Below are 12,500 nucleotides of genomic sequence, written 5' to 3'. Positions count from 1 at the left end.
GGACACATCTGACAAACTGAAACTGAAACGATTCGTTCCGGTCAAAGTAAATCGTTGAAATCAAAGTCAGTCCGTTAACTTTAAGTAATTCACTTCAAGCAAACGTATCTGCACATGCACAACGCCAAGGATGCTGCTCTCAAACCTCTCCTAGTCTGGAGCAGCAATTATACTGGTTATGTGTCTCTATATTAAAAACTTAATTAAAATATTATTAAATGAGAGCCCAAGCTCTCGGGGTCAATTTCATATTATGTTTACCCTTTTGCCAATGGCAGGTTGGAAAAGTAGGTCGTTTGTGTTCCGGATACCCGTCTGTACCGCACGGCGTCTAATATAGTGCCCTAGACGTGCTGGAGATAAGTGAAGGTTACTATTAATTGCATCAGCCTTTTGTATTTCTCCAGCTCAGAAAGTTCTACTCCTCCCTCCCTTCCTCCTCTCGTTCCCTAGCTCCCTTGCTCACTCATCTGCCAGTCTCCGTACGGCGCCTTGGGTGCCACCAGGCTCTTTACAAGAGTGTAGAGGACCGACTTATTATAGAAGGCCTTCCTACAGTGGGATGAGAAGAGAAAACAACATCCACCAACGAGCTTAGTCTCTGTCTGAGTGGCCGTGCGCTTGCGGTATGAGCTGCAGGTTTAACGTCCACGTCGGTTTGTTTGAGCTGCCGCTCGTAGCTCAGTAAAAGAACGGGCACCTCCAGCCCCACTTGACATTTCAGGCCGGGCGATCCGACCCCTGAGGGCCCTCAGCAGATGCTCCGCGTAAATGGGAGCGGGGCCCGCGAGGCTGCCCTGCCGTCTTGACCCGGCCACCAGACAAGGGAAAAAGGTTCGGCTTCAAACGGAAAAACGCCCTGCCACGAATTCATTGCCCGTTTGTTTTGACGAATTAATTGTACCTGCTGGCTTGAGCTAATTAGCGAAAGGTTGGCATTTGAAACAAAATCGTAGGGGTTTTTGCTCTCTGGACCTGCACTTAACAGCTCTGTGTGTATGCTAACGCCACCCTGTATAAACACGGAGAGCAGCAAAAGCATTCCTGCAGCTTTTGGGCCGAGGCTTTGGCAATCAGCGACGCTTCTGGGTCCCTTCCAATACAGCACGTCCACAGACGGCCGAACGCATCTCGGCTTCTGACATTTCTGCACCCCGCGAAGCATTTCTGCATTGCTCAGCGTTCCCCGCATTGCCTGTGAGGGGTAGAGGCCTTTTGGGGTTTTTTTTTTCCCATTTGTCGGCTTCGGGCTATCCGACGCCCACTAATGGAACGTGTCTCTTGCTTTCTCTCTCTCTCTCTCTCTCTCTCTCTCTCTCTCTCTCTCTCTGTCCCGCGCGAACGCAGCAAACAGGAGAGGTAGGTCCCGCTGCGTCCCGCACTGCCGCTTCTCCGCCCGTCCTCAGCCGCCCGTCGCCATCGCCGTCGGCAACAGGGTCTGCCGGCGCCACTGTTTCAAACCAGACGTTCGCCGTCGGAGGAACGTCCGAAAGTGGTTCGCCCTCACACCCTGCCGACGCGTGCATGCTGTGTGTGTCCGCCGGTGCGGTGTCGCTGTGCAGTGCCGTCCCGTGTGTGTGCCGTTTTTGTTTTTGTCGTGCGTGTGTCCACACGTCGTGCTGCGGGGGCGTCGCTGCTCCCCCGCACCTCCCCAAGGTGACTTGGAGGTGGCTAACATGCTAAGTCAGCCCTTGTGCTGTCCCACCTGAATGGCCCATTGTAAAGCAAATGCCAGCCTGGAAGCTGTTGAAATAGAAATGTTCTTGTCGTCAAACCTGACATTTTCCTCCGCCAGATCATTTTGTAACCCCCCCCCCCTTCCTCCTCCTCCTCTTCCTCCTCGTCCTCCGAGTGGAGGAACAAAGAACCCTCTATTCTGCCCGGTCTGTTTTGCTTCACTCTTCTTCGGGCCGAGGTTCTGACTCCGTAGGTTTTTGTGCTTTCAGGGCGCCGCGTTTCCGTTAGCTCGGTGCTGGAGCGCGGAGGTGATAGCCGAGATGGCAGACAGGTGTGGGAGACGGAGGCCAGAAGTAGATATTGTGGAGGAAAGAAGGGAAACAAAACAAAAAGCTTGTCCGCGTGGTTAGTGTCAGTCTTACGGTTAATGTGAGGATAATGATTAGGTTTATGTTGCATTCAGAGCAGGATTATTAGGATTAGGAGTTGGTTAGTGTGTGTGTGTGTATGTGTGTGTGTGTGTGTGTGTCTCCACAGACATGTTCTGCACGTGTGCGTTAGGGCCTGCGGGCCGCTCTACCTGCGCGGGCGATGTGTGCCGTCGAGCGCAGGTGTGCCCGGCGCGTAATTACCCGTGTGTGGTGCCATCCAGCTGACATGCTAATTACCTGCACGCCTTGTTTTCCCCACAAACAGGAAGCGCTGCGGTCGCAATGTTTAGCATATTGGTCAAACCGAGCCGAACGAGCGGCGGAATGGCGGTTCTGATGGAGCTGGTCTTACCTTCCTGTGAGCCTTCAGGGCCCTGTGGGAAATCATAACGGCCTTCTGAAAGCAGCTAGGCCCACTGAAGGAGAAGCACCCCCACCCCAAACCCCCACACCTCAACACACACTCACGGACGCACACACACACACACACACACACACACACACACACTAATGGGGTTGTTCTCCAGGCCATTCCTAGTTCGATACAGAGCCAATATCCACAGTTGACACAGTTGGTCTGGAGTTGGTTGTTTGTATGTTTGTTTGCTTGCTTGTGTGTGTGTGTGTGTGTGTGTGTGTGTGTGTGTGTGTGTGTGTGTGTGTGTGTGTGTGTGTGTGTGTGTGTCAGCATACATTATGTGAGGCTGAACGGCTGGTTTGGTGTGTGCTAGCACGGGAGGAACTCTAAACATGACCTCACTTCCTCCCTTACAGGAAACGAGCCTCCCCCTTGCCTAAGGATGAGCACCTGGGTGGAGTGAAGGACTCGTTGCTGGCGAACTCATCCGATCCTGTGGAGATGAGGAGAATCAACTACCAGACCCCAGGTAGGTGATGCCCCCACGCCATCTGGACAGAGAAACCTCATCTGGAAGCTGTCGAGATTCTGGGTCCAACCCTGGGTACACTGCACCATATGTATATATACACACACACAGCCCATATGTGCACACACATACACACGCACACAGACACACACTTCCTCACACTGTCACTCGAACACACACATACACACCATACACTTAATCCATATACACATTTCTGCCTGACCATTAGTACTTCTACCGTCTGCGTCCTGTCGTATTAGCCAAACCTTTACAGCTGTGCACCAACACGCAGCCTGGTGTTACCAGTTAAGGAGTGTGCCCCATATACACATGCACAGCGCTTGAAGCTCTGCTGCCAGGAGCAGCTTGTAATTCCCTACCCCATCCAGAGGGGGCACTGGCCCCGGTTCATGGCAGCCAGCAGCAGCACACGCTCAGTTTCACGTGTGTACATTTCATAATCAAATATAATTGGAGCCTGTCCAACAGTGGGTTTGCTTCACCAAGCACACAGGCTTGGTTACTCATTTTTGTACTCGAGCAAATGGACGGCACACCTGTGGTTTTCTTCGGTGACCCCCGTCCAGCGTGCCGTCTTCACGTCGGTTTGGAGGAATGGCTCTCCTCGGCCCCTGCCTTACTCGGGCAGCTCACACCCTCAGCCTCACAAGGCCCCGCCCCTCCTTGCCAGCTCCCACCTTCAGCCTCACAAGGCCCCGCCCCTCCCTGCCAGCTCCCACCTTCAGCCTCACAAAGCCCCGCCCCTCCCTGCCAGCTCCCACCTTCAGCCTTACAAAGCCCCGCCCCTCCCTGCCAGCTCTGCAACTAAAGATTTGGTTATCTTCAAAAAGGCATTCCATCTTTTCACTCCCCCCCCCCCCCCCCCCCAAAGGCCCTAATAACTATACCAAAACTTCAACTTCATGACTTCGTGAATAAATTAAATACAAAATGTTAAAACCTTTATCTTTGACGACACCTCCCTCTTCTCTTTTTTAGCTTTTTAACTTTGTTGTTTTGTTTACTTACACAAAATTTTAAGCTTTCTTTTTAGCTTTGGTTTACTTTACTAAAGCAAAAGCTATTTTAGTCTTTAATTAGTATGGAAGAGAGAAAAAATTCACTCTTATTTCCTGCCTTTTCATCAAGGTAATTGAGTGAACAGATCAACTGAGCCAAGTGTAGAATTTGCTGGTTTGGACATGTGTTTTCCTTTAAAGCCCAGTTCTCATTGAGCCTCTTTGAATTCCGCCTTTCGATGGCTCCTTTGGGTCTCTTCAAGTCTCTTTTTCTGATCTTCTGATTGGCTTGAAACGACTCCTCCTCCTCACCAACAAAAGCCTCTCCCCACACATCCCTTTCAGTCCCTGTCGGTTAATTAGTCCTCCTGCTTTTTGATTCTCAAGGTGAGCACAATGGAGAACAATAACAGAGAGAAAACGTCAACCCCGCCTCTCGCCGCTCTTTCCCTCTCTACATCTCTCCGTTTCTCCCTCTCTTTCCGTCTCGCTCCGTCTGTCTCTCTCCGTTTCTCCCTCTCCTCTCTAATAGCATTGCGAATCGTGCGGCCGGGTTATTACGGCTCCCACTCAGCCCCTGTCTGCTCTGGAGAGCACGTAATTACCGCGGCCAGCCAGGCCCGGTCTTTTCCACCGCGGTGCCATGCTGCGTTTCAGATGCTTTCCATCTACGAAGACGAGGGTGGAAGTCCCGTTGGAGTGGGAGGCGAGAGCTCGATCCTGACCACATCAGCTTGCGAGGGTCTTGCGTTCCGCCAATCCAGCAGCGTGCAGAGCGCCGAAGCCGAAGTGTAATACCTCGCGTTTCGGAACTCACCGCCCAGCCGCCTGGATTGGCAGCTTGTCCGATCGGGCGTTCGAGCGAGAACGTTTACGCGTCCCCTTAACACGCCTTGCGTTCCCACACACAATTGGGCGTCAAACAACTGCAACATGGCTTCACGGATTTGTGCCAAATTCGTTCTCGCCTGAAGATGGCGGACGCCAGCAGTAATCAACACGATGCACACGACGGGTCATTCTGCCTCAGGTTAGCGGTGGATTGGTGGGTGGAGGACAAACCCAGGCCAGGCCAAGGACTGATGGCTCTTTTCCCCTTTTGCAATCCGTCTTCTCTCCGCAGGTCCCAGCACCGCCTGCCGCCCCAACACTCCAAGTTAGTCCGCACTGCTGCTGTGTTTCGGCATTCCATGTTAGCTTTTTCAGCCTGTGCCGGTAGCTTGTGCTGGTCCGACTGTCTGTGTGTCTGTCTGTCCGTGCGTCTGTCTGTCTCTCGGTCCTGAAACATGCATCTGCTCCCCCGCTGCAGCTTCTAGTCACACATCACTTTGTTTTCTCACAGATGCATTGTGGGGGGGGGGCATCTTCTACATGTAAAGGTGGGGAATTAGGAAGGGAGGGTTAGAGGGAGGTGGTGGGGTGTTGGGGCATCCGTATAGAAGCAGGAGAGCGGGCACCTGGAGCGTCCTCAGCCAGGGTCCATCGGGCCGCACGGACACCCACTGTCTTGCCGTAACTGCCGCATGATGTTGCAAGCGCATTGCTCCATATGTTAGTGTCCCGTAATGGGCGATGGTGGAACAATCCCCCTTCCACCGCTCCCTCTTGCTTAGTGAGACACCCCACTCCAACCCACAAGAACCTTGTAATACAAACACACGTGTGGAATTGTTGATGTATCTGACACGTACAGTCATCCTGTCAGCACCTTATTCGATTTGGACTGCACCGTTTTGTGCCTGAACGCTGAGAAGACTCCCAAATCTGCTTAAGCACCCACCCCGTACCAAGCTGAGGAGGGAGTTCGCTCTGGTCATCTCATTACACGTCATTATAAATGAAAGGGAGTCCCGGTAGCTCCCGTAACGGAGCCGCCTGGCGGGGGAGGGGAGAGACGTCGGGTTAGGGATTCAGCTCTTGTGCGGTCGCACCCTCTCCCAGCATCTGGGTTTGTGTACCGTGAAAGCGGGCCTCCCTGCCGGGGAAGCGCGAGCTTGATGTCCCGTGCGTGGGTATCCGCCGCGTGTGCCCACCGCTTCCGCTCATATCTGCTCCTCCCCCTGCATGACGGCACCAGTAGGCGCTGGCGTTTCTCCCCGGCTCTCTCGACCCCCCCCACCCCCCTCGTTCACCCCAGTCGTCCCCTCACATTGCAGTGCAGCAACACATCTCCATAACCCACGATACCCACACCGCCCCCCATTTCTGTGGCTCCAGAGTGATCGCTCACATCTCGCTCAAAGCGTTCTCCCTGTTCTCCCTCCCCAGGAATGCGCGAGCACCCGCCCATCTCGGTCTGCGACCTGGCCGACCACATCGAGCGCCTCAAGGCCAACGACGGCCTACGCTTCTCGCAGGAGTACGAGGTAAGGTCATCTAACCCGTTACACCTCGCTAAGCTCAAAGACGTGGAGCTGGAGGTCGTGGTTTCTGATGCATTAGGCCCTCCTGTTCCTCCTCTCCACGTTCTTCACAGACCACCCTAACTACCTAACACCAAAACACCTCAGACGTGGCAATACCAGACTGCACATAGCTGTGTGTGTGTGTCTCATAAATCTTGGGCCTCTGAGGTCTTAACTACCTTCACCACTAATACTGCTTCACTAGCATCACACCTCCCTGCACATGGACCCCCGTCTTCACTGTTTCTGACAATTCAGTTTCCTTTTTTTCTTTCGATCTCTTTTTTCCTCCTTCTGTTGAACAGATGCTCGTTCCTTTTGCGCGACGCGCGTCTGCTAATCCACATCCGTAGCCCCTGATTAGCACCGTGCAGACGTTTGGTTGTTTTTCTCCCGGCGGTGCGAATGCAGAAGTGAACCGATTTACACGTCATTTCACACTCGCTCGTATCCCCCAATTTACCAAGGCATCCAGGCGAAAACGTGCTCCTAACGACGCACAAGTATCCACGAGCAGACCTGGAACTGACGTGATTGGTCAAGAAATCAAGGAGGGAATTTGTTTGGTCTGCAACTCACATTTATGCACGTATAAAAATGTGACAATATTTAAATAGAATAGTAGCAAACATTTAAAATGTCACTTGATGTTTGCCCTATGCACTGCTTAAAGCCAGATTCAGAAGTGTTAGTATGGTTCGTCCCTTCACCATATAGATCTTACAGAATATAATCAGTAGTGTTTGCAGCATTCTGAAGGTCTAGCAGTGGAACTTCACTGTGAGAATTACACACACTCTAAAAAGCTAGAGGTGGACATTCCAGGCTCAGAAAGTAAAAGTCCTCACCACAATTTTGCTCAGGCTTCCTGGATTGTGTTGATTCCACTAATTTTACCAGCTTGCACTAATTAGAAAATCCAGCAAGCTTGAATAAAATCCTGGGAAGGAGTTTTACTTTCTGAACCTGGAATGTCCACCTCTGCTAAAAGCAGACCCATTCTAAAGCAGTCTTTACATTTTTCAAAACCCAAACCCAAAAGACTTACCAATGTGGTGGTTAATACACAGTGAATTTTAGGTCTTATTGTCAGGGCCCAGTGTGTAAGTGACGGGTCTCTGTGGGATTTCAGCCTAATTAAACAAGTGTGAAAGTTACTCAGATTGATTAAAATAAAACTGAATTCTTCGCTGGGCCGAATCTTACGCTTGCGGTTCCTTTATGTCTTTGTGCTGATTGAGCTTGAGCAGCGGGTCATTTTAATACACGTGCCCAATTTTCACCACATCATCATCTTCATGTGGGAAAACCGCCACCTCAGCAGAACTCACCGCACACGCGCCGCCCCCCTGCTGCCACTGGAGGGGGCTGATTCACGTGACGTCGACCCGTTTGTAAGCGCTCGCCGGCTGCTCCTGGCAGCCAATGATGTCATCCCCTCCTGTTAAGGAAGGCTCCCTCCTCTAGAGGACAGATGGTTGTGCCTGGGCCAAGCCGAGACGCCCGGTGTCACCAGCAGGGGGCAGTCAGCAGGTCACTGCCACACTGTTTGGCGTGATTCCCCCACCCTCTGAATCCTGTGTGTAGTGCCATTGTCACCCGCTGCTTCACGCAGCCATGTGTGCCAACAGCAACGCCCGCCTGCTTCCATCATTACGGACACCAGATAGGAGAGCGCTGGACAAGGCTGACCAATAGCCACGCTGCACACCACAAGCTAGTGAACCTTTCAAGCCCACAATATGGTTACAGCACAGAACCGACCGTGTTCTGAGCCACGCCCGAGACCGCAGTTGCTTCAGAGACGCATTTTGGTTTTTGTCCCACTTCTTGCAGGACACGTTTAACCCCACAATGCAACTTGTGCCTTTCGCCCACCCTGCTGGTTGTGACCCTACCCACTCCAGGGGTCTCTCAGACACGAGTCAAGCTGATGGACAGTGAGTACAGGCTGGCCCCACCCCCCACGACTCATTACCCACACCACCCAGGCTTGTGAAGCCCAGCGGTGACGTGTTCGGCTTTGGTTGTCCAACCGCTGCCCTTTTTACCTCGGGCCGAACGCTCAGCGCGGCCGCCATCGGGGGCGACCAGCATTTATCTTGTCAAACACTCCGCACGGCAGTTTATACTTATACAGCATGCGAGGCGCCCTGTTTACTTCTGAGAGCAGTTATTCCTTCGAAGAGATACAGCCGCCTATCTGCTTCTTAATGCGGGTTTCCCTTGGCGACAGTTTAAAAGAGGTTATTAGCGTTAAACCGCTCTGGCGCCGAGCTCAGGGTTAACGTCTGCAAGGACGCCTGTCACTCCTGTCGGCAGCGGCAACAGAGCGGACCCTGCGGACGGGCACGCCGGCCAGGAGCTGCCCGTCCTGACCGAGGGTGGAAAGACGCACAGGCTGATGGACACCACGCCGATCTGAGGCCTTGTCCGGGGCACGTGGATCAATGACGAATAACAAAGAGACTCCGTGACATTATCGAGTGAGGAAGCGGACCAGCCGGCCGCACCGCTCGAGATCGATGGCCGAACACGAGGTGTCGCCCCCAGCCGAAGGTGAAGCGTAAGAACCCACCACCTCATCCACATCCGCCCACCCCCCTCACCTAATCCACCCAAGGTCAGAACAAGGACTTCCGTCCTCACTTGCTGGAAGACCGCGGTCAATGGCGTCCAGAGGGCGTCTTTCATCATCTGTTGGAAAAGAGTCCAAGCGAGCCGTATCTCTCTACGTCTTAATTCTGCTCCAGGAAACGGCGCGGACGGCCACGGCGCTGAGGCCCATTCGATGTGCGTCTGGCATTTCAGGAGCGGGCGAGTTTGGCCACCTCCGGGCGCGCTTTTGCCTCTCCGTCTGTCTTGTGGGTCAGCGGGCGTTCCGTGTCACTGTGCATGAGAGGAGACGCAGTGATATGTTTGTGTGTTACGTTACTGTTGCAGCAGACCTGGGCCTCATGTTCTATTCTGTTAGCTGGCCGCCCTGCTCCAGACATGGCTACATGGTTTTTCACCCGTGTCCACATGCAGTAATAATTCAGAGCTGACTCGTGGTGAGGCACGGTGACAGATGCTTCATACCACCACACGCCAGGGGAGGGACGCTATTGCTCCACCACTCAGGGATATATAAAAGGGTTTATTGTGCCTCTGCTCTCCCTCTCTCTCTCTCTCTGTATCTGTCTTTCTCCATATCTGTCTTTCTCCATCTTTTCCTGCCTGTGCCTCTCTCATTCTGTCCTTTTTTATTTCTTTATTCCTCTCCCCCTGCCTCTTGTTTGCACTCTATCTCTCTCATTCTCACTCCCTCCCTCCCTCCCTCTCTCTCTGTATGTCTTTCTCCGTATCTGTCTCTCTTTGACTTTTCCTGCATGTGTCTCTCCTTCTGTCCTTTTTTATTTCTCTTTATTCCTTTAACCCTGCCTCTTGTTTGCACTCTATCTCTCTCGTTCTCACTCACTCTCTCCGTCCCTCTCTCCCTCCCTGGAATCCATTGCTCATTGTCTCACCTGTGAGCAAGACTACACAGCTCGTCTATGCTGATTTCAACTCAAAGCCCCTCCCTCCCCCCAGCACTCGACCAATTACAGCTCAGCTTGTTAAACCTCAAGTGGGGAGGGATGGTGCTTCTGAGCTGCTTCAGTGAAGCCTGAGCCAGCTCGGCGACCGCGTAGTTAAGACCACCTGAGACGCAGCGTCACCCCAAACGTGTGTTTGACGTAGTCACCTAATCCAAATCTTCAACCCATATCTGCTTTTCATTGTGGTGTTTTTACTCTGCTGCGACCTGAACGAACAGGCTAGGGTGTACGCTAACACGTACGGCAAGGGAGAGTAGGGGTTCTGGGGGCCGGTCTGCCGCTTACCCGGGGCTTGGAACACGCTCTGCGGGAGATCCGACATCCTCCGTGCGCACTCCTGCTTCTCTCGGGTCGGTCTTTCCAAAGTGTGCGGTTGCTATAGAAACAAAGCCTCTCCTGATGGTCGTGATTCTAGTCCTGCAGCATTCTGGGTAGTGGATCGTGATCCTGCCACCGGGCGTGCAAACAAAGGACCCTGCTGTTGAAAACTGGGAAAAGAGTTGTGACATTTGTTCATATAATATTTGTTTGTTTTATATAATTGTCCCTTTCTTTTTTGTTTCTTTGTAGTCCATTGACCCAGGCCAACAGTTCACCTGGGAAAACTCCAACATGGAGGTTAACAAGCCCAAAAACCGCTATGCCAATGTCATAGCCTATGACCACTCCAGGGTTGTCCTGACCGCCGTGGACGGTGAGAGTTGACGCTTCCTATCGAACTGTTTTGTGTTTACTTACCGCCACGCCACCATGTCCAGTTTCTCAAACCATTCACCCCCCCGACCACAGCCGTTCCAGGAAGCGATTACATCAACGCTAACTACATCGACGGCTACCGCAAGCAGAACGCCTACATCGCCACGCAGGGCCCCCTGCCCGAGACGCTCAGCGACTTCTGGAGGATGGTGTGGGAACAGAGAACCTGCACAATCGTGATGATGACCAGACTGGAGGAGAAATCTAGGGTGAGTTCCCCACTTCAGCTCTCCTTAGCTGGCCACACTCTGGTTCAAACTAGCCAGCTAGAACTAAACTGTGCGTGGCCTGTGCCAAGCACATAATAAAGTATAAAAAAAATATAATATATATAAAAAAAACGGATACATAAATATATTCTAACAAATAACAGCTTTTTCTGCTCAGACTAACTGCCCAGTTGGGTGCTACTGCAGTGTAAATGGCCCATGACACTCCTCAAACACAAGTCCGCAGTAAAAATGTCACGGCCGTAATGTGCCCTCCTACATGAGCCCTCCGGCTTCACAGGCCACCATCTTCCTCTCGTAGCCATACGCCAGAGACTGCTACCCGCCCCTACCTGATTGGTGCCCCCGTGTGCAACGCCTGGCCTACAGTTCCCGCTGACCGAGGCTTAACACGATCAACATCGAGAAGTGATTGGCTCACATGCAAAAAGGCGTGGCCTGCCCTGTGAATAACCGTACTCGGAGGCACCTCCCCAACTCCACAGCCCATGATAAGCCATGTTTCCATGTTCCGCCATTAGATCAGTACCACAGCCATACTCGGTCCCGCACAGTCCCAGCCTTGACAGGCGGATTTGGAAGACGCAGGACAAATAGTCGAATTTGAAATTTCTAGTCATTCGGAGCCTGACGGTGCTGTGCTATGGTATTGTCTCTTTAAAGCTGGCCTCCCAGAACACTGCCCTGGATTCGTAGGAAATGCTGTCCTTGTGAGTTATGGGAGCAGGTGGCATGCCCTTCTGTTTCTCTACGCTGGCCCGGATAACACACGGCATGCACCCAAAAAAAAAAAAAAAGTAAAAAGAAAAAAAGGCACCAATATGTTGTGTTACACAATAGACTTAAACACCAATTTAAGCATTTAAAGCCTTTTATGCTTTAAGAGGGCCGGACTGCGGTGTTTACGAGGCGTTTACACACGGGTCTGCCAGACTCTGACCTGATCTCTCTCCGCCTGCAGGTTAAGTGCGATCAGTACTGGCCCGCCCGAGGAACGGAGACGTACGGGATGATCCAGGTCACCATGCTGGACACGGTGGAGCTGGCAACCTACAGCGTGCGCACCTTTGCGCTTTATAAGGTAAACGCACACAGCCGACGAGACCACGGAGGAGTTTTCCTGTTTTTTTTTGGAATAGCCCACTAGAGCTCGTCTCCACCCCCCCCCCCCCCCCCCCCCACCACCACCACCACGAGCAGAACGGCTCCAGCGAAAAGAGGGAAATCAGGCAGTTCCAGTTCATGGCCTGGCCGGACCACGGCGTGCCCGAGTATCCCACGCCCATCCTGGCCTTCCTACGGCGGGTGAAGGCGTGTAACCCGCCCGACGTCGGGCCCATGGTGGTGCACTGCAGGTGAGCCGTGACCTCCGCCCACATCCATCCCCACCTACCTGCTGCGGGCGTGCTAACGCTGGTGTTACTCCACCCTCTCCCCGTCCCCCAGCGCCGGCGTCGGTCGCACGGGCTGTCTGATCGTCATCGACGCCATGCTGGAGCGCATGAAGCACGAGA

General features: G+C 52.9%; 1 protein-coding gene across 8 annotated transcripts in view; it reads left to right on the top strand.

The window, feature by feature from the left end:
* ptprfb (protein tyrosine phosphatase receptor type Fb) overlaps window positions 1-12,500 on the top strand; it is a 127,443-nt gene that overhangs the window by 106,730 nt on the left and 8,213 nt on the right. For 5 of the 8 annotated variants that reach the window (XM_076981890.1, XM_076981892.1, XM_076981889.1 and 2 more), the window contains 8 exons: window positions 2,883-2,995; window positions 5,138-5,170; window positions 6,283-6,380; window positions 10,571-10,694; window positions 10,790-10,965; window positions 11,948-12,067; window positions 12,187-12,341; window positions 12,433-12,500. The exon at window positions 12,433-12,500 is cut by the window's right edge and continues 218 nt beyond it. In XM_076981890.1, coding sequence (XP_076838005.1) covers window positions 2,883-2,995; window positions 5,138-5,170; window positions 6,283-6,380; window positions 10,571-10,694; window positions 10,790-10,965; window positions 11,948-12,067; window positions 12,187-12,341; window positions 12,433-12,500 — 887 coding nt within the window. The remainder of the gene's footprint in view (window positions 1-2,882; window positions 2,996-5,137; window positions 5,171-6,282; window positions 6,381-10,570; window positions 10,695-10,789; window positions 10,966-11,947; window positions 12,068-12,186; window positions 12,342-12,432) is intronic. The other 3 variants (XM_076981894.1, XM_076981893.1, XM_076981897.1) reach the window with 1 other exon arrangement.

This window comes from Brachyhypopomus gauderio, chromosome 19, assembly GCF_052324685.1.
Source record: "Brachyhypopomus gauderio isolate BG-103 chromosome 19, BGAUD_0.2, whole genome shotgun sequence".
Classification (NCBI taxonomy): domain Eukaryota; kingdom Metazoa; phylum Chordata; class Actinopteri; order Gymnotiformes; family Hypopomidae; genus Brachyhypopomus; species Brachyhypopomus gauderio.
The sequence above is the reverse complement of the archived record's forward strand: the minus strand, read 5'-3'. Positions and strand labels throughout refer to the sequence as shown.